General features: G+C 51.1%; 2 protein-coding genes across 8 annotated transcripts in view; both read left to right on the top strand.

Moving 5' to 3' along the window:
• ATP6V0A1 (ATPase H+ transporting V0 subunit a1) overlaps positions 1-14,702 on the top strand; it is a 30,701-nt gene extending 15,999 nt beyond the window's left edge. For 2 of the 7 annotated variants that reach the window (XM_069786284.1, XM_069786281.1), the window contains exons 17-23: positions 251-358; positions 1,101-1,175; positions 3,658-3,765; positions 4,411-4,428; positions 6,289-6,406; positions 6,861-7,032; positions 12,953-14,702. In XM_069786284.1, coding sequence (XP_069642385.1) covers positions 251-358; positions 1,101-1,175; positions 3,658-3,765; positions 4,411-4,428; positions 6,289-6,406; positions 6,861-7,032; positions 12,953-13,046 — 693 coding nt within the window. In that variant the 3' untranslated portion in view covers positions 13,047-14,702. The remainder of the gene's footprint in view (positions 1-250; positions 359-1,100; positions 1,176-3,657; positions 3,766-4,410; positions 4,429-6,288; positions 6,407-6,860; positions 7,033-12,952) is intronic. The other 5 variants (XM_069786285.1, XM_069786287.1, XM_069786286.1 and 2 more) reach the window with 3 other exon arrangements.
• Positions 14,703-16,967: 2,265 nt separating this feature from the next.
• On the top strand, positions 16,968-21,025 carry NAGLU (N-acetyl-alpha-glucosaminidase). The gene is made up of 6 exons (XM_069786271.1): positions 16,968-17,434; positions 17,611-17,758; positions 17,839-17,985; positions 18,185-18,270; positions 18,530-18,786; positions 19,034-21,025. Exons 1-6 carry the CDS (start codon positions 17,025-17,027, stop codon positions 20,248-20,250), a joined length of 2,265 nt encoding a protein of 754 aa, XP_069642372.1. The 5' UTR covers positions 16,968-17,024; the 3' UTR covers positions 20,251-21,025.
• Positions 21,026-21,058: the final 33 nt, after the last annotated feature.

The following is a 21,058-nucleotide window of genomic DNA, read 5'->3' as shown; positions in this document are numbered from 1 at the left end:
ATTCTCATTCCCCATAGAATCTTCTGGATTTTTCCCTAATCTAAACCAGTATCAGCATTACATGCTGATGGGGCAGCTGCAAGCAGGCATTAAGTACAGCACATCTTGCTGTTCCAGGAAGAGAGAGAGAGTGAAGCGTCCGTGTACTCTGGGAATTCAGTCATTCAGTGTTGCATAAGACTGCTTGCTAGGTTTTGTGTGTTTGAGCATGGACTGCCACTAAGTCATGTGAGACTTGTTTCTTTTACAGCAAGGGCTCCAATGTTTCCTTGTGGTGGTGGCGTTACTGTGTGTGCCATGGATGCTGGTAGCTAAACCCTTGGTCCTTCGCCATCAGTATTTAAGGAGAAAGCACTTGGTGGGTGACTACCTCTTATATTTTCAATGTGAAAACTAATTATGGTTGAAAAGCTATGTTCTCCATCTTGATCTTGGATGCATAGGTTCACACTGCATTGTGACCTGTAAAACGTTTTTGCATGTTCCTAGGCATAAAAGCAGGTGGGTTTTACTGGAGACAAAGCATTGCCTGCCTGCTTCTCAGATCTGGATCCAGCATCAAACCTGCTTTTAAAAATGCTTTATGTTGATAATGATAAAAACAATGTATCTGGCTTGGGCTTTGTCAACTGGTTTAGGAACACTGTCTTACTGGTTGCTGGATGCACTTCTGTGCCTTTGCTAGGCTGACAATGTAAAAGCAAAGATGTAAGCTTAATTGGCTGGCAGATTTATCAGCTGTCTTTGTTAAAGCAGTTTGGAGGTTAAAAAGTAACAATTAAAAGGAAAAAAATACACTTACGCGGTCATTAAGCGAGAGGTTGTCTTCTGGGGTACTCTCTAGGTTTCCAACTGTACTGTAAAGTATCTTTATACAAAATGCAGGAACCTGGCACACGTGCACTGAGGATACTTGAAAATTCTCCCTGCATGTATGGTAGACAGGTTTTAGGATGTTAAGTGAGTCAAAGATCAGTTCAGTTAAAGACACTCCCTCTCCCTTCTCTGACCATCTTTCATCCTCCCATGTCCCCTCCATTCATCCCCCTTTCTCTTTTGTTTTCTTCTTCCTCCCTTTCTTTTCTTCCATTCACTATCAGGAAGGGCAACCCGCGGAGGCCCAAGTCAGCACAGTCCCGAACGAGCAGGCACTAGAGGCAGCAGCGGCTGCAACAGTGAGTGGATTTAAAAATCACCTGATGGATTTAAAGATGGGAGTTGGCTTTCTATCTAATTATCGAGAGAGCATGGAATGTATCTGAATTTCATAAGTGAATGACAACTGCACCTTTAGGGTGAAAAACACTTTCTCTTGGAAAGAGCAAAGTTCAGCAAAATTGATAGATTCTGGAAGAACTACCAGGCTGAAGGATAATAGTTATGTGTGCTGAATGCAGAGACACTTCTTTGCAGGAGTGCTGCTGAAATCAAAACCTGCAGAGCAGCACAGGAATACCTTGCTACCACATCCCCCCAGGTTAAGTTCCCCTTTTTTCCTTTTCTTGCATATTTGTTTAAGGTAGATTAGGATTCTTCTCAGTGAAGCATTTCTGTTTGCATTATGTGTTCCCGAACATCATGTATATGTGATGGCCTCCCAACAACTTCATATCAGTAATTACTGGATTTTTGACACCTGTGCCCTTGTAGACACTTTGCCTTGAAACTCTTATAAAATGGTTGTGCACAAATAAGCCTCTCAGCAGCAGTTGTTTCTACTTATTTGTGTCTAAACCTATAGACAGCCCTTTACTGCCAAAGCTTTCTGGCGAAGATTGCAGCAGCTCCCAGAACTTGGTCCCTTCCCCAGTATTGCATATTTCAACTTGGTTTTAGTTGTGAATGCTGCCTGTCTAACTAGGAAGCGTAAATCTCGCGAACTGTGTAAAGCACGTTGTACACTCCACATGTCGAAGGTACTCTGAGGCACTTTTTAGCTGTTCGCCAGTGTTTCTATCATGTCATTTTAAATAGCCTCATGGAAATGTCAGAAATTAAAATGGATCTTTTGTGCATAATCCATCCAGCTTATTAAGTGCATCTCAATACAAGAAGCAGCAAGGGAAGGTCTTTGTATGAGGTGTGGTTAGAAGTATAAAGTAAATGATTAGAGCTTTTGGAGCCATGTTTAGTTTGGATAGTTTACAGAGGATGGATCCAAGTTGAGTGCAAGGGAAAAGCTGTGAAAGTACAAATTCACACAGGCTAGAAATACATAAATAGAATACTGATACTAGTCATCAGTAACTTGTAATGTTTCAAAGATGCTGAAAATCCTAATAAAAGCATTGTCTTACTTATAAATTTATTATAATTTTTTTTCCATTTTATTTCTATTTTCCAAGCATAAATGTCTACCTAATTTGTTTTTAGAAACCTGACAAGATCTTTAATTCACATCTGGCATTTTGGGCAAATTTATAGTTCAGCCTGAAATAAAAGTAGGCTTCTAAGAACAAATCAGTTAAAAGAACATCAAGCAGCCGTTCTGCTGGTATGCCAGAGCGATACACTGTGAAAGCAGACAGGTCATGGAATCTTAAACCTCCTTTGTTTGCATAGTCATCCCTCAACTTCTGAAGTCTTCATGTGCCAAGTTAGCCTATTCACATTCCATGTCACAGATGCCCCCAGTACAGTGCTAAAGCTGAATGCAGGGCTTTTCTTTCCATTTGTGGCATTTCAGTTTGCCTCTCTAGGTGGGTCAGAGTCACACGTCTTAATTTGTAGTCCCTCAGATCAGTCATGAGCATTTTCTGTCTTTGGAATATCTGGAGGGAGATAGAAATCCTGCTGTACAGTGCACAGTGCTGCTTGCTGAACAGAAATCCAAAGATAGTGATGTGCTCGTTAAGCCTTCTTTGTCCAATATGCATTTATGATGCATAAAAGCTCTGCTTGAGGGCACTATCAGATGATCAACAGGTTTGTTCATCCTTTCTCGGTGGTAAGATAGTATGGAGGAGGAAGCCTGCTGTAAATCAGATGTTAACTGTGCAATGATTACAGTTGTCAAGTGAGAAGAGCTGATTCTTTCAAAGTTCCAACTCAGTTTGTGGATTATTCATTTCTGTTTGGAGTGCAATGGAGTTGTGGCTGAGAGTCAGATGTTGAATGTCAGAATAAATGTCTATAAAAGGGACTGTTTGCACAACGTAGAATTTCCAAGTAAGGGAAAGTCTGATCTCCCATGTGTGGTGTTAGTATGCCTAACACTGGTGGGAAGCAAGTGTGCATATGTGTATTTGTGTCAGTCTATTCTGCTTTGAGTTGCCACTATGTGACTTGTTTCACTTACAACAGCAGTGGTGTTTCAGTGCTTGTTCAACAGCTGCTGGGCAAAACGTTGGTCTGTTGCACGTCAGCGCCAGCAAATGTCCTCTTGAGAGATGTCCCTTTTATTTTGCTTAGGCTTGCAATTACTTTGTAGAAATGTATCAAGTATTCATTCAGACAGACTTTTTTTCTCCAGCCCTAGCAGGAATCAGCATCTTTCCCATCCAAGCTGGGAAATAGAATTGTACAGCTGGCTTAACCTGGGTCTTAATACTTTGTTTTCTTCTGTGAGCTGCTGCTGCACACGGACTCATAAGAAACATGCACTCTTGCAGTAAAACACAAACAACACTTTGCTCTTTCTTTTTCTGCATGTGTTAGGGAACGCACAACTTTGGTGGGATCCGGGTGGGCAATGGACCAACTGAGGAGGATGCTGAGATCATTCAACATGACCAGCTATCTACCCATTCCGAGGAGGGGGAAGAGGTAAGCAGCACCTGACCATCCTCCCTCTCATGGCAATGTACTTGGTAGCAGAAAGTGCTAGCGTTTTGACTGTATTTGCTGATTTCCAAGCTGTTTAAATACCAACATTTTCAGTGAAGTGTTTTCATAGCAGTTTTCATACAGACTATCTCTTTGCCATTCCCAGGACTCCAGAAAAAGCAGTATAATTTGCATATAAAGGGAAATGTGGCTCTGTTTGTCCCCATCACAAAGAACCATTATCTTAGAGGCTACACAGTGAGAGCTGCACAGCACTCCCAGATGGCGTACACAGCTTACACTCCGGCTGAAGTGCAGGGCATTTGTGCTACTTGCTTCTCCAGTGTCAGCAAAAATCCAGGGGCTGTATTTCTGCAGCAGTGAAATCTTGTTTCTATATTCATTTTGACTGTTGGGGGTAATATTAATTGCTTTGCCTTACCTGGTAGAGAAGAAAAAGGAGTCAATCTTGCATAGTTTGAGAGTATTCTGATGCCTCTTAACAATTCTTCAGTGGTATCTTGCCTCTATAGTGCATGTAATGTGCTACCACTTTACTGTGTCATGTTTAGGAGGGAATTATTAAATGTGTTCGTGATTAATGTGATTGAGACACCGCACTAAATGTAAACTTATGTTTTCAAGCCTACAGAGGATGAGGTGGTAAGACTACAGCCAGCTTTGCATTCATGTGTATCTGGACCATTTCCCGTTGGTGTAAAACACATGCTGAAGTAAACATGTTATGTCACAACATCTTGTTTTCCAAAAGATCTAGCTATTTACATGTTACAGGCCATTTTTAATTCTTCATATGTACATGCCCATTAACAGACCTTTAATTACTTCATCTATACAGCTTGTTTGTCTTATCCCTTGTCTGCAGATCTTTCTTAGTTTACCTGGAAAGCTGTTAAAGCTAGAAGTCTGAAACTGAAAAGTTTTTGCTTTTAAACTTCTGAAGAAGTCTCGTTTGCCTCATGTTGTGTCTTTGGTAATTCTGCACTGCAACAAACTGTGTAAAGATTTTTTTTTTTTTTTTTTTTTCCCCAAACTGTCTGCTATTTTAAGGATGACACTGGTTGTTGCCAGTCAGCAAATACAGCAAAACCAGTCCAGTTTCATACAGTCCAACAACTTAACTAACCAGTATCTTTCTGTAAAGGAGAAGCTCTGTTCTGAGAAACTGCTCATTCATAAACACTTGTAACAAGTATTAGTATTAAAGAAATGGGTTTTTAGGAATACTCATGCAGGATTGATTGTAGGTTTCAGCGCTATCAGGTAACCAATTTTATTACAAAAAAATATAAATGCCATGGAATTAGAGTAGCTTCACAACAGTGATGCTGTTGTAAATTGTGCTGAAAGTGATTTTGCTTAGAGATCTATTATGCATAGGCCCATCTGGAATTGAGGAGGGCACAGAAACAGTGTGCTGGTGTACCTGTTATTTCTATATATCACTAAACCTGTGAAAAATGTGTAAAACTACAAATACTGTGCCATAGCAATCCTGCTGATTCTCCCACTCCCTAGCATAGTGGTAACTCTCTCCAGCAGTTGCACATGGCTGTAAATTGTCATTGTTTAAGTATCACATTCCATTTACTGCACACTGACTTGTCATGTGTGCTGGGAGATGGTATGGTTCACTAGGCCAGGCTTTATTAAAGAACTTTGCAGTTCACATTCTGTGGAGAAAGAATTAGTCTTTTGACAGTTAATTTAACTTAATTGTTTGAAATATTTATTGCTCTGGATATACCAGGGGAGAAGTAAGAATATAAATAGCTTTCTGTGCATGCTTAGAGCATTAGTCACTTGATGTATTTAAAACATCATGTTCACTTAACTTAAATACGAGCAGTTTCTGAAGCATGGATTAAATCCAAAATGCAGGGAATGCATTCCCAAGCTGCAAAATAAGAAACTGTCCTACATGGCAGACTTCCTTATAAGTTCTTTTATTATTTTTGAAAATTACCAAGACACAGAGACTTTGCCAGTGAATGGTGCATAGATGTGACTTTTTCAAGATTGCTTTATGCATTATTTTTGCTTTCAAGGGCAAGTTCGTATCTTGCAAAATGCTCTTGTGTTGATCCTGTAGCAAAGGTACATACACAGTATTGACTTGGAATACTGTCTCCTTTTTTGTAGCGGTACATACAGTTTACTGGTGAATTCGTATGAGTACCATCTTGTTGCTGAACAGTCTTTTCCTGGAAAAGTCCATGGCTGAATTTGAAATATCTTACTTTCATATGCTAGAATGTGAAAACAATAATATTCAAGCTGCAGCAGTGAACTATAATTCTACAAAACCTAGCAAGACAAGAGAATTCATTTTTCATTTATAAAACTGACATGCTAATCCAGGAGAAGACGGTATCAGTGTCTAAATTCAAACATAATATCCTTGGTAATAGCACCAGGTAGTGTGCTTGTTTTCCCCAGTTGGCCAACCCTTGCTGCTTGCAAGGCTCGCAGCTCTCTTCATTTTCTGTGTTCTCTTTCCAGTTTGACTTCGGTGATACTGTGGTGTACCAGGCTATCCACACCATTGAATATTGTCTGGGGTGCATTTCAAACACTGCATCCTACTTGAGGCTCTGGGCTCTCAGCTTAGCCCATGCACGTGAGTATTTCTTATGGAACTGAGATTTGGATCCATGTGTCTGATCACCCTGGGCAGGCAGTAGGTGAAAGGCAGGAATACAGGTAGCCTCTCAGAGCTCAACTGTCAAGCACTGCTGGAAAAGGACAGAGCTGTGTGTGCATTAGCTGGGAGTAATTAAGTCTAAACACCAGTGTCTACTTGCATAGCGTGCTGCTAAAAGGGAGGGATGGAGTTGAAAGCACTGAATAAAGCAAAGAGCTGCTGAGCAAGGACTCTGCCCTGCTCTGTGTGCAACAGTTGGAGACAATGTCCTGGCTTACTTGGCTGCAAAAGGTGTTCCTCTTAAGTTTCCTACCCCATTATAGTGGGAGTTTGCTTGGCTTTAGTTTTTGCTTTATCAGTAAACTGTAACAACCCTCCATTCTTGCTGAATGCTCTGAAATGAGCCCCCTTCTCCCCTTTCTCCTGGCAGAGCTCTCGGAGGTGCTCTGGACCATGGTGATCCACATTGGCCTCAGCGTGAGGAGTCTGGGTGGAGGCTTTGGCCTCTTCTTCATATTTGCTGCTTTTGCTACCCTGACAGTAGCAATTCTCCTGGTCATGGAGGGGCTGTCTGCTTTCCTCCATGCTCTTCGCTTGCACTGGTGAGTTACTGGAACATGCAGAAACTTCAAAGCTCTTCATAGCAAGAAAATTGATGTCACCTGGACTATGCAGAAATGCTATCTTCTAGAAAATTATATTGACCCTTACACAGGAAAGCTAAGGCTGTTAAAATTGGGGTAGCGGATACTATTGAGCCAGGATCAGCAATGTTCAGAAGTGCCAGAGTACCACAAATCTAGCTAAACATCTAAATGTCCTACAGCAGATGTGCTCTAACAGCAGAAAGTCTTTAAAAGGGTCAGATTTCAGTCTTGTTTCTAGTGATACACCACTCTCTCCTGACCCTATGCATACATGTTGCTTAGAAATTGTGGAGAGTGATCTCTGCTTAAAAATAAATTAGACTAAAGCTTTGTGAACAGTGGGATGGGAAGGTTGTGCTAGATGGATGAGTGTGCTTGTGGCTTTCAGTAGGATTTGCTTGTTCTGTCTTTTGGTCTTTTGCCTGGTTCTAATGTTTGTTTTCCTTAATGTGCAATAGCTACTGACTGCAGTTTCCTTCATGTGGTCTTGTTCATCTTCGTAAGACCGTGCATTAAACAGCGGCAGCTTTGCCCATCTGCCCTTTGGGGTGCTGTGGAATGGTAGCTATTTCTTGCTGTTCTTGCTTATTAGCAGATGCTTTTGTAGCCCCTTTCCTGTGATTATTAAGCTCCTGTGTATGCAGGCAGCCAGTAAACAAGAAGGAATTACTCACTAGAGTGCTCATCGCTTTCTCTGCACCGAAGTGTGGAAAGTATTCAAGAGCTTTCTCTAATCCGTATTTAAGAGTGCTCATTGTTCCACTTCAGATTCTGTGGTTAGTGCACTAGTGGGATCAAAGGAGCAATGTGGGAATGGGTTTTGCTTGCCTCGGGTTCTCTTCAGCCTAAAGTGTAGGAGAGTATGTCTGTGCCTCTGTAGAGTTCAGGTTGCTGCCATCTCTTAAGGTAGCTTGCTTCTTGCTAGGTCAGAAGACCAAAGTGAAGTCCCATGAAGTTCACGTGGAATATTCTGTCTTGCTTAAATGGGAAGAAAAGGTTATGAGCACTTTAAAAAAGTAGTTCTGTAAGTGAAAAGGAAGCCAGTGCCTTTTTTAAAAAAAAAAAAGGAAAGAAAGAAAATCAGCCTTCTTGCAGTTTTGCCCTGCTTCTGGGGAAGGAAAACTTTGTCCTTTTGCCCTGCATTGGCAGCCTGTGGGGGTGCGGGCTGGAGTGTCCTGGAGTGCATGGGTCTTTGTAGCTCAAGCAAGTCGAGCTTCACCCAGGGGCTCAGAGCTGTAGCCATCTTGTGCCGAGGGAGCCTGTGGGGGGGCAGCTGCTGAAAATGGCTGCTGGATGGTGCTTCTGTTTTTCCTGGCATCCAGCCTAGAAATCTTCATACCAGTCACTTGAGAACTTCTTGCTGACTGGCTGGTGTTTCTGCATCCTCATCCTGCTGTCACTGTACTACACCATTGCATCAGTGTGAAAGAAGGAGCTCTGCAAGACCTGCCTGGCATTATTGCTAGCAGTCCAAGAAGAGCAGAGAGTAAGCAGTACTCTAACTCTGTATGTGGTGGTTTCGATCTGCAATTGTTTGTGAATTAGTGGATTTTCAAAGTCTTGCTTCACTGGACTGCAGTGCTGCATGGCATGTTTCTGAACAATAGCAGATGAACAGTTCTGAACAGCTTTTCTTCTTGGCAGGCTCTGTGTTTTCTTTTTTACCCAAAGAGATGGGTTAAGATAAGAAAGCATGTTTTTCTGGAGACACCTGTCTTGTGTTAATAACCACAAACTGCACCTACAGATACCACTCACAGAGCACCTGGAACAAGTGTGAACTGGAGGCTGCAGTTCAGCCAAGAGGTGGCTTTTCACATTGCCAGGCTGTCTCTAAAGGGTGGTGAAAAAATTGTCTGGAAATGTGTCAAGGGAAGATGCATGTCACTGAAATGGCAAGCGAACAGAGAAACCCAGCTGGGCAATAGCAATAAGCACATGGATCACTGTCACCATGCAGACCAGTACAGAGCATTTGCTGGGAAGCTGCAGAACTGAAGCTCTTAATGAAGTCGTATTTTCCCTAAACATGTGTTTCAAACTTGTAAGACTTTAATACACATAATCTAAGAGAAAATCTGTTCAAGCTTAGAGCCTGAAAAGCAAGTTTAAGGCACTATTTCAGACTCCAAGTAATCTGCTGAAATTATTTTGGATTTGTTGGATTTTTTGTTATCACAGTGGAGAGGAAGGCACCTGCAGTTCTTCAAAAGAACATACTGTTAACATTCCTTTTTGCTTCTGAATGTGAAATCAGGATGTTTCCAATGGTAGGTGTTCCCTTTTTAGAAGTGGGGGGGAGCTGGGGGGTGTCAAATACAGCTGTCCTGGGAGGAGCAGATCAGATTTTCTGGCTGTGGGAGAAGAGTCACCTATCAGGAATTCTGAAGGTGTGGGTTGTTCAGCCTTCCCGGAAAGGAGGAGGAATTTAGCATGTGTCTTACTGGTGGGGGAAAAAAAGCACAGATTGTTCCATGTGCTCTGCCTGTCAGTCCCAAATGAGGAAGATTTGTTTTGTGCTTTTTCAGAAAGTATGCATTCTTTCAGCAGGCTGGGTTTTTCTGGCACATTCTGGGGTGGAGGAAGCACTCTTTGAGTGCTGCCAAGATGCAGGCATGTGTATCGGAGGTCTGCTGGAGCTCAGTAGCTGTCTGAGCTATACCCCCACATTGTGCTGTTAACTCCTTTTACTGTAACATCACTGTTCTGAAATACTTTACTTTTCTATTTGCTTTTCAGTAATGTAGTTTGACATGAATGTTTAGATTAAAGTAGCTTACCTTTTTTTAAGCTAGTCAGCTCTTCTAATATGAGCAAACATAGACTTCCCCCAAAAGGAGTAGTTCATAACTGAATTCAAAGTAGGGTCCCAACATCATGGGTTGATGCAGGAATACAGTTTCAGTGGAGGTGTCTTCCTGTGTAAAGCAGTATTTTAGGCTCAGTTTTAGGCCTGATTTGGAACCAGAAGCTATGTCCCTGGATTATGTCCCAAGACCAGGTCACAGCTAGAAAGAAAGGATAGCACTAGGCATAATACAGAGCAAATCAGATTAATTCAGATCAGTGAAGAGTGGGGTTTATTTTGCTGTGTAGGAGAGAGGTTGGTGTTAAATTAGCATCATGATGTAGGGGCTTCAGTTCCAGAGTTCAGAGCAGTCAAACCACGTTGTTCAAGCTTGGCTCTGGTTACCCAAGAGTCTCTCAGCCAGTCTCCCATCCCTCAGTCCATGTCCATCAGTGTGGAGAGCATGGGTCCTGGCGATTTGTGACTATAGGTTTGGCAAACACTGAGAACTGTGTCTGCTCTTGCTAAAGGTTTCAGTCTGTTCTCTCCGTCAGGTGTAGTAGCATCAGCAGCTTCCCTGGCAGGTGTGTGGACGTCACCATGGCCATACTTGAGACGGACACAAATGTGATTTTTCTTTATCATGAGTTGCCTGAGCTGTTTGCCACTGGTCCATAAACATCCCCAGAATGAGCTCAGACCCTTGGAGGCAGTGAAATGGATCTGAAGCAGGGCTCTCAGCCGTGCAGCATTAGAAGCTCACGTGATGTCTGTTTTGTTCTGAATGGCAAACTTGGAGGTCTGCGCAGGGACACCAAAATAGATTTCAAACACAACAAATGTGGTCAATCTCTGACAACTGTGTGGAATAAATAAAAATCGGCAATTATGTGGCACTTTGTGGACGGCTGTTCTCGGTTGTAAACTGAGAATGGACAGGCAGACCCTCCTCTGCCCAGGCAGAGCTCCTGGCCCGCTGCCACTCAAGGGGGAGTGCTGCTTTCTGAGAGGCATGGGCGTGCCAGAGTTGCATCCCGCTCGCAATCCAGCTCCCCACCCGTCCTGCCAGAATTTTATTTTTCTTTGTAAAGGTCATGAGCCAGAGCTTGTCTGTAGTGCGACCATAAAAGCACGCTACTGCTCTAAAAGGCAGTCTCCTGTAAGTGCAGGACAGAATGACCCACGGTGCCGCATATGAAACTGCTGTCCTTTTTGGGAAAAAGTAACTGCAACAACCTCTACACAAACGCCCCCATTGCTTTCTCACTGTAAGGCGTGCTGTAGGCTGCCCTCTTCAAGGTGCGCTCTGAATCACAGCTGACCCCAGGCATTGGCACACGCCTTTAAGAACACAAAGATCAAGCAGGAATTTGCACTTGTGCTAAACGAAAGTTAGGGTTCCTGTTCAACAACTGACTCTGCCATTGCTTCTCATGGGACTGCAAGCTGCATAGTTTTCCATACAGTGTGGGTACTCTATGACTCGGGTTGGAAAATCCACATAACTACAGTCCAACAAACACTTGAGCTAATTATTAATACAACAAAGCTGAAGAGTGGGTTTTCTTTAATGCTGACTGCCAGAAAGCCTTCTAGTCTGTTTTACAGTGCAGTGCTAACTGTCTAGTGAATTCTTCTGCAGAACTTGATCACTGATGGGAGACATGCAGTGCAAAGTTTAGCAATAGAGCTGGTACATGACAGCCAGTGATCCTGAAGAACAGCAGTGTCTCATACTAAAAAAAGGACCTTGGATTCTGGATGTTCCTGTAGACAATTGCAGAAAAAAACACACAGAACATTTAAGCCATGATTGTTTGGTTAACTAAACTTTTTCACTAGTTCCCTAACCTTACAACAGCTTCTCCTCGAGCTTCAGGCATCCAGTTGTGGCCAGTTGTAACTGAGTGTGTCCAAAAGGAGCTTTCAGATGTCGGGGCCAGCTGGAACAGTTAATCATCAGGGTTAAAATTTCATTTACAGTGGGTTGGTTCTGTGTGACTCAGATACCCAACCCTCTGCTGCTTTATTTCACTTTGCTTACAGAATAGTTACTTAGTCACAGGATACTTATGGAGATTATCAGGGTTCCTGAAAAACTGGAGCATGTTGGCAAGGAGCCCTTCCTCCTACACGGAAAATCCTGCTCATCCTAGGGATTCCTCTGCAGGGAAGTCTGTGTATCTGCATGAACAGGCAGCAGAAGAGATGAGCAGAAAGCTGTTTTTCTGAATGTTTCCCTTCTGAGCTCTGTTGGGAAATCACTTTTTGCCAGCTGAAATACCAGCAGCTCTGAAGTTTACTGCAATTCCTGATTTAGAAGAAAATAATTCAAGTCTGCTTTTTTGTTCTTCATAAAAATACTTCTGAATTGTGTTAAATTGCTCTATGATTTGCTGTCACTTGATTCCTACAGAGACTTCGTTCTTTTAGTGGATCACGCAATGGAAAGTGTTTCTCATGAGGCTCATGAAACACTGTGCTTGTTTTTACTGTGAATCATGGGATTATTTTTTTCTTTCCCTATTTGGCTGTTGCTGACCATTGGGCAGTTCTCTAGAATAATTCTTTTTTTAAACTGAGTTTATTAGGGGAAGCAGGCAAACAAGTCTAAGTTAATGTTCAGCTGGAGACAACAGGCACATCTCTAGCTCAGCTGAAGTAGTCATGTGGGTATAAACCAAATATGCTGAAGTAAATAAATAGAAGTAGCTGATGGAGAAAGTCTGAGTACAGCATCACGCGGTTGAGGTTTGTTCTAACTGAAATGTGAACTTTGGTAATGACATCTTATAGGAAATGCTCTGTGCTCCTAGGTGCTTCTAAGTGATACCACGGTTAGGGAGTTCATCCTATTTTTGTTGCCCTTTTATTGCCTTTGGGGGTGGGATCGAAGTACCTAGACAGTTCTCCTCTGCTGTGCTCCAGAAACATCAAACAAAAATGTGGGGTTTGTGCCAAAAGATACGCTACATAATACCACTTTTTCTCTTTAGAGTCAATAATCATACTTTTAATGGAGTTCTTGCTAACTCATATCTGAGAGCTGCCTTTTTAAATGAGCAATCACTCTTCCCTCTCTTGCAGGATTGAGTTCCAGAACAAGTTCTACACTGGCACTGGATTCAAGTTTCTCCCTTTCTCCTTTGATACCATCCGTGAGGGGAGGTTTGACGATTAAAGATCCCTCCGCTCAAGCAGTGTTAAACGTCGTGTGTTTATGGTTAGCCCTCTCCTGCGTGTCTGAGTTGCATGTAATTCTCCCATAGTGAAAATAAGTTATTGCAGCACCCTCGAGTGTTACTGTGGCGTTTCGAAGCCAAGAGCTTTGACATTCTTGGGTAATGAGTGACACTGGATCAAAGAAACTTTTCGTTCCTTAAGTTTACCACTGAAGATACCACGTGCATGAAGTGTCAGAGTTTGGTGTATAATAGTGTACTTCTTGTGTTGTGAATTCCCTGGCAGGCTTATCAGGGCAGCATGAGAGAAATGCAGCTATGGCTGAGTGGGCATACAAGCACATGGAGAAAAGGTCTAACAACTTCAGCTTGCACAAAGCTTGCTGCTCGGGAAGAGATTTTTTTAAAGAAAGTTTTACATGTGGATCCTACGTGTCTCTGCCTCTGATTAAACAAATTATGAGCAGTGGGCAGTTGACAATCCAGGGCATGTTTCTTCTACCTCTAGGGATTCCACATGTGCCACGTTTTAATCTGACAAAAACAATGTCTCATTCCGTGCAGGGATTCAGCTCTTTGAACTCTGGCTGGGGCTTGGGGAGTTGATATGAAGGGGTAGAACTCAGCCTCAGCTAAGTGTATGGTGGCTCTCAGTTTGCTCTAGCGATGGGGAAATACCTTGTCCTTGCAAGAGACCTTGTCTTCCCTGGAGAAGAGATGCTTCTTTAACTGCACCTGCACACTTGTATCCCAGGCAAAGCCCTATGTCTAGCAGCAAAGGCCCGTTCCACCTCTTGTTTCTGGAGGCAGTGGTGGGAACAGGGGGGTCAGGCGCAGCGGGCTCGGCTGCCTTGCTGTGGCCTGGGGTGAGATGGAGGAGGGACAAGGTGCAGTGCAAACTGTCATCTCAGGTATTGACCACTGGCAATGGAACTTCCTGCATTTCTTGTTTAAAGACGAAGCCCTCAGGCTGCAAAGCCCTAGAGGTGCATCCAGATAATGCCCGTGCAGACTTGGCATCGGTAGAGACAGCTTTTGCAAAGGTGGAGGTACTAGTGACATATGTTGTCATGTATGCTCGGGGTCTTGGGAGCCCTTTAAGGGAGAACTGAGGCCGAGTCTTGCCAAAATAGTCCCATGGCAGGGGAGTCTCAGTGGTGTTTCCCCGCACTAGCTGTTCGTTTTCTCCAGTACCAGGTGTGAATAATTTCTTGCCCTCCTCAACTTGATGTAGCTGTAGGAGCAGTGGGGTGTGGGTATGTGTTAGTGCTGTGTGTAACTGTCATGTTTAATTCTCATAGTGGATCTGAAGTATTTGTGTATGAACAGATTAGAACAATAATGAGAATCATTGTAACCTGGAATTGAGGAGGCAATGCCACACAGTGCAGGGCTGTTTAAAATTATGTGACAAAGGTGCGTGTGCACTGCACACTGTAACGGGTGTGTGCACGGAGCACGGGGATCCTTGTGCTGCGCGTGGGCAGCTTCTGGGTAATCGTGGTGTTTACAGGTATGCTCAGCTGTATGTTTACAATGGTGTTTGCAGACAAAAGATGAAGTCAAAATGTGTCTACGCGTGGAGCAGTGACACCAGTCCTGCTGCCCGGGTGAAATGCATTGCAGTCACTGTAAAAATTAAACTAACTGCACAAGTGGTGTGGCCTCTTTTCTGCTTTGCCTGTGCTCTCCGAAGGGGGCTCCCTGGCACCCCTGTCTCACTGGGCAGAGCCTCGAAAGCTGCGCGGGGGGGGGGGGCGGTGCTGAGACCTTCAGCTTTCCTGCCCTGGGCTCCTGTCACCTTGATGGCCAGTACGATGGGGTGGGCAGAGCTGGTTTGTAAAATGAGACCAGCATGACCATGCCTGGGCTGAAATGTCTCTGCGCTTATCAAGCCCTGGCTGACGTCCTGAGTGAAGGCCGAACAGGGCCACCGAGCAGGGGCTGTTTTTGTCCTGGAGCCTCCTCCCTGCCTGGATAAACTCGTTAACTGACTGAAACAAGTGGTTATGCAGGAGGAAAAACTAAGGCTTGATCAAACCTGGGTGTTGTAGATGCCCTTTGTTGGGGACTGGGGCAAAGACACTCTGCCTGCTCGGGGCTGCTGCCCTATTCCTGGCCCCCCAAGCCGTGGGGCATCCCCCATGGGAACCTGCTCCCCGATCCGGGAGGGATGTGTTTACTCAGGCCTTTCCTGCAGGGCCTGGAGCTGCCTGAGGGGGTTTTTCCACATGCCCGGAAGGGGCGGAAGGGAGGTTTCTGTGGGGGTTTGGCAATTGTTTTTGAGGCTGTTGCAGCCCAGTGTGTTTCCTGTCTCCTAATATCTCAGGGAGGGCGAGGAGCCGGTCTGTGCTGTCCCTGCAGCCGCAGGATGCCTGCCCCTTGTCCTCCGCACCCCTCAAAAGAGGAGACGGATTCATTGCTGTTGCCGGTGCCAGCTGTGTCCAGGGGATCTTCTCCCCTTTCACCCGTTCCCCTGCTCTCTTGCACCACTACCACGTGCAATCACAGCATTTCTGCCTGTTTCCATGGCCCTGCTTGGCTGGTTTCATGGCTCAAGGGCCATGTGGGCAGCCCTTGCTGCTGGCTGGCATGGCAGGAGCCCCCGGCCCCCTCTGTGGCCTGTGCTGGAGAGATTGGGGGGAGCCTCGGCCCCGCTGTGGAGCAACCCTGAGCTTGTCCTTCCCTTCTGCACCGAAGGAGGTGGCACGGCTGTCCCTTGCAGCCAGTCCTGGGAAGCAGCCACGAAGCCCTCCTGGAGCCAAAAGAGACCCTGCACAACTTGGGCAAGCCCCTGCTCCCTGGAGGTTCACGTTTGCCCCCCAGCAGCTCTGTGCGGAGGCCCGGCAGCCCTGCGGGACCTCTCCCAGCCGCCGTTGTTCGCCGTTTCCCCGGCTGGGGCCCCGCTGGCCCCCGCTCTGCCTGCCCCGGCGCTGCCCTGAGCCTCCCCCCCAGCCTCAGGCAGCCCTGCCCGTACGTTCTCGGCCTCGGCTGATGCAGAACACCGAGGGTGCAGAACAGCCGCCGGGTGCGGTGGCCGCGGGCGTGCGCTGGGGCCGGGGTGCAGCCTCCCCCCGGGGTTCTCCCCCGGCTCCCCGGGGGTCTGCGCCCACCCGCCTCCCGCGGCAGCAAGGCCTGGGCCCCTCGAGGTGCGGAGCACCCGCCTGCCTGCGCCCCGGGGTGAGGGGGCAGCCGGAGCGGCGGCTTGGGCCGGGTCCCGGGCTGCTCCGGCCGCTGCTGGGGGCGGCCGGGCCGCGCCCCCGCCCCGGGGCACCGGCTGGGGCCCGGGAGGCCGGGGGAGCCCCGCTGCCCGGTCTCGCAGCGCTCCCTACAGGCCGGAGCGGGCCGGGCCCGGCCCGGCGGCTGCGGGGGCCCAGCGGGGCTTAACCGCCCGCGGCGGGCGCAGCCCCGGGAGCGGGTCTCGGACGATCCCGGGAGCCCGGAGCCGGGAAGCGCCGCTCCCGCGGGCTGGTGGATGCTCCGGGACCGCCGCGGATGCGGAGCCGTCGCGGGTGGAAAACGTGATCTGAAAACAGCCCGGAGCCACCGGTGCCAGCCCCGGCGCTGCCCGGTACCTGCGCCCCGCCCCGCCAAGCCCCGGCGGCTCCTGCTCCCGGCGGAGGGGTCCCGCTGTCCCAGGCGGGAGCTGCAGCCCCGGCCCCGCCGGGCCCGGCCCGGGCACCCAGAGCGGACGGCGAAGGGGCCGCGGTGCTCCCGGGGCGCAGACAGCGCCTGCCCGTCCCGCCTGCCGGGACCAGCCCCGCCCACTGTCGCCCTGCCCGCTGCATCCCCGCCCGGTAACGTCCCCGTGTCTCCTCCGCTCCGAGGGTCCGGGACCCGCCCGCGGAACCAGCCCCGCTCCCGGTACCGGCTCGTCCCCGCCCACCACCCCTTCCGCCCCGGCCGGCCCCGCCCACCCATCGGCGGCCGGCGGCGCGGATTGGCGGAGCGCGGCGGCGCTGGGGCCGGGAGCGGCGATGGCGGCGCGGCCGGGACCGGGACCGGCAGCGGGACCGGCGCTGGCGCTGCTGCTGCTGCTGCTGCTGCCGCCGCCGCCGCTGCTGGCCGGTGCGGAGGACGCGCGGCAGGAGGCGGCGGTGCGGGCGCTGGCGCGGCGCCTGCTGGGCCCGCGGGCCGCCGCCGTGGAGCTGTCGGTGGAGGCGGCGCTGGCGGCGGGCGGGCCCGACACCTACCGGCTGCGCTCGCCGCCCGGCGCCGCCGTGGCCGTGGCCGTGACGGGCTCCAGTGGCGTGGCGGCGGCCGCCGGCCTGTACCACTACCTGCGCGACTTCTGCGGCTGCCACCTCTCCTGGTCCGGGGCGCAGCTCCGCCTGCCCGACCCGCTGCCGCGGCTGCGGGCCGAGATCCGCGCCTCCGCCCCCGGCAGGTAACGGGGCGGCGGGGACCCGCGGGGGACGGGACGGGCGCGGGGCCGGGCGCTGCTCACGCCTCGTTAGCCCGGGACAAGGCGCCTTTACGTAACGGGAACGGGGCCGGGAACGGGGCCGGGAACGGGGCGGGGGGGCCCAGCCCGCAGCCTCCCGCCCGCTCCCCCCCCCCCAGGTACCGCTACTACCAGAACGCCTGCACCCAGAGCTACTCCTACGCCTGGTGGGACTGGGCGCGCTGGGAGCGGGAGATCGACTGGATGGCGCTCAGCGGCATCAACCTGGCGCCGGCCTTCGCGGGGCAGGAGGCGGCCTGGCAGCGGGTTGAGTATCGGGGATGGCGGGACCGGGCAGGGCAGCGGGGCGGCCGCGGGGCCGGCTGAGCCTCCGCCGCCCCGTGCAGGTGTACCGCTCCCTGGGGCTGAACCAGTCAGAGATCGACGGGTACTTCACGGGGCCGGCGTTCCTGGCCTGGAACCGAATGGGGAACCTTCACGGCTGGGCAGGGCCGCTGCCGCCGGCCTGGCACCTCAAACAGCTTTACCTGCAGGTACCGGGGGCACCGGGGCTGCCCGCCCACCCGGGGCAGACCCGTGCGACCCCCTGCCCCGGTCCTCCAGGCCGACACCGCGCTCACGGAGGCTTGGGGGCCGCCGCTCCTTTCCTCCAGCTCCAGCAGCGCCCGGGGGCCCCTTGCAGGGAGGTGGGGGCTCCTCTCCCCCTGCTCCCTCGCTCTTTCTCTCTCCCAGTACCGGATCGTGGAGAGGATGCGCTCGCTGGGGATGATCACGGTGCTGCCGGCCTTCGCGGGCCACGTGCCCCAGGGGGTTCTTCGGTAGGTGCAGACCCATGTGCTCACAGAGCCCCCCAGGGCAGATCAGCCCTGGCCGCAGCTCCCTCCCTGGTGTCTCAGCCCTGGGCCCTTCCCAGGGTCCCGCTTCCAGCCTGCGCCGGCTACACTGGGTGCTCCTGGGGCCGACTCAGCTCGCGGCCCTCCTGTGCCCTTGCCGCCTTCCCCGGGAGGCTGCCCTGTTCCTGCTGGGGCACAACCGTCCTGTCCCGCTCCTGATCCCCCTCTCTGCCCTCCGGCACAGGGTCTTCCCGCATGTGAATGCCACTCGCCTTGGGGGCTGGAGCCACTTCGACTGCACCTACTCGTGTACCTACCTGCTGGACCCAGAGGACCCCATGTTCCAGGTGATCGGGACCCTCTTCCTGAAGGAGCTGATCAAGGAGTTTGGCACAGACCACATCTATAGCGCCGACACCTTCAACGAGATGACCCCCCTCTTCTCTGACCCTGCTTATCTCTCGAGGGTCAGCAATGCCGTCTTCAGGTCGATGACAGGAGGTGGGTCAGCATGCGGTGCCAGCCTGGTCATGGGGCTCTAGGTGGGGATAGCTGGAGGCCGGTGGGGAGGAGGCTGCGGGCCCCACGCGAGCGCCGAGCTGCCTGTGCTTGGCAGACCTCGTTGGTGCCAGACCCTCAAAGCCCCCTCTAAGAGGGGCAGTTGGTGGCCCCGGGGCCTTGCGGGATGCCCACTGTGTCTACGGGGCCTGCCTGGAAGGGACCTCACTCTGTGTACTTCTGTCCCCAGCTGACCCCGAGGCACTGTGGCTGATGCAGGGCTGGCTCTTCCAGCACCAGCCAGACTTCTGGCAGCCGGCGCAGGTACGGGCCCTGCTGCACGGCGTGCCCCTCGGCAGGATGATCGTTCTAGACCTCTTTGCTGAGTCCAAGCCCGTCTACCAGTGGACGGAGTCCTTCTATGGGCAGCCTTTCATCTGGTGCATGCTGCACAACTTCGGGGGCAATCACGGCCTCTTTGGCACCGTGGAGGCCATCAACCACGGCCCCTTTGCAGCTCGCCGCTTCCCCAATTCCACCATGGTGGGCACCGGGCTGGTGCCGGAGGGCATTGAGCAGAACGATATGGTGTATGAGCTGATGAACGAGCTGGGCTGGCGCCAGGAGCCCCTCGACCTCCCCAGCTGGGTGACCCGCTACGCCGAGCGCCGCTACGGCGCCCCAAATGCCGCCGCAGCCAGTGCTTGGAGGCTCCTCCTCCGCAGCGTGTACAACTGCACCGGCGTCTGTGTCAACCACAACCGCAGCCCGTTGGTGCGCCGGCCCTCCCTGCACATGGACACGGAGCTGTGGTACAACGCCAGCGATGTGTACGAGGCCTGGCGCCTGCTGCTGAGCGCCAGCGCGGAGCTGGGCTCCAGCCCCACCTTCCGCTACGACCTGGTGGATGTCACGCGGCAGGCGGCTCAGCAGCTGGTGAGCAACTACTACCTAAGCATCCGTCAGGCCTTCCAGAGCCACGCACTGCCGGAGCTGCTGACGGCCGGCGGCGTGCTGGTCTACGACCTGCTGCCGGAGCTGGACAGCCTCCTCTCCAGCCACAGCCTCTTCCTGCTGGGCCGCTGGCTGGAGAGCGCTCGTGCCGTGGCCACCAGCGACCAGGAGGCCGAGCAGTATGAGCTGAATGCCCGGAACCAGGTGACGCTCTGGGGGCCCAGTGGGAACATCCTGGACTATGCCAACAAGCAGCTGGGGGGGCTGGTGCTGGACTACTACAGTGTGCGCTGGAGCCTCTTTGTCTCTGCCCTGGTGGAGAGCCTCAACTCCGGCAGCCCCTTCCACCAGGACCAGTTCAACCAGGCTGTCTTCCAGGTGGAGAGAGGCTTTGTCTACAACAAGAAGCGCTACCCGTCCGTGCCGGCTGGGGACACACTGGAGATCTCCAGGAAGCTGTTCCTCAAATACTACCCCAGCACCCTGCGGCGCAGCCGGGCTGGGCCGGCGTGACTTTGGGCTGTGCCTCTGGAGCCTCCCCCAGGAGGGAGGGCAGAGACCCCGCGCCCTCCCATGTCCAGGCTCCCACAGCTCCTGGCCTGATGGCTGCGTCCTGGCCATGCTGGAACGAAGGCGCAGAGCCTCGGTGGCCCCCAGCCAGCCTGGACCCACCATTTCCCCTGCATGGGCAGGACATGCCAGAAGCGGGGCGGGCAGCCTGATGGGGGGGGCAGGCTCTGCCCCAGGGACCCATCCTGTGCCACGCTCTGTTCTCAGCCCTGCTGGCCCTGCCTGGCTGCCCTGAGCCTGTCCCCAGGAAAGCTGGGCTGCCCCAGGTGTGAGCCCGGAGGCAAGGGCTCTGCTGCCTCAGTGCTCCCAGCTGGAAGCTCGGTGGGCGCTGGGACTGCACAGAGGGACAGGGCACACATGTCCCTGCCGCGGGGCCCTGGCTGGCGGGGGCGGTGATGGTGGAGAAGCAGCCAGGGAGGTTGCAGTGGTGCGGGAGGCAGAGCAGCCCCTGCCCCCGGGGAAGCAGGGAACTGGCCTCACCCCTGGTGGGGTCCTGGGCCTCCCTGTGCCGGGTGCTCCCCACCCCATGGGCACAGCCCTGGTCACGCTTGGTGGTTGTTGTATCAAAAGAGACTTTGCGGAGTTTTCTGCAGTGTTGCTGGGGCTGCGCTCCCCAGGACAGGGTTTTCTAGGCCTTTCCCCTGCAGCTGGGGCTCAGGCAGAGCCTGGCTGTGGTGCTGCCAGCCTTCGGAGCAATTAAAGGCCTGGCCGCTGAGCACTCTTTTCTCCCATCTGTGTCCATCTCCTCTCC

The sequence above is a fragment of the Haliaeetus albicilla genome, chromosome 7, assembly GCF_947461875.1.
Source record: "Haliaeetus albicilla chromosome 7, bHalAlb1.1, whole genome shotgun sequence".
Classification (NCBI taxonomy): Eukaryota; Metazoa; Chordata; class Aves; order Accipitriformes; family Accipitridae; genus Haliaeetus; species Haliaeetus albicilla.
This window is presented reverse-complemented; position numbering and strand designations above follow the sequence as displayed.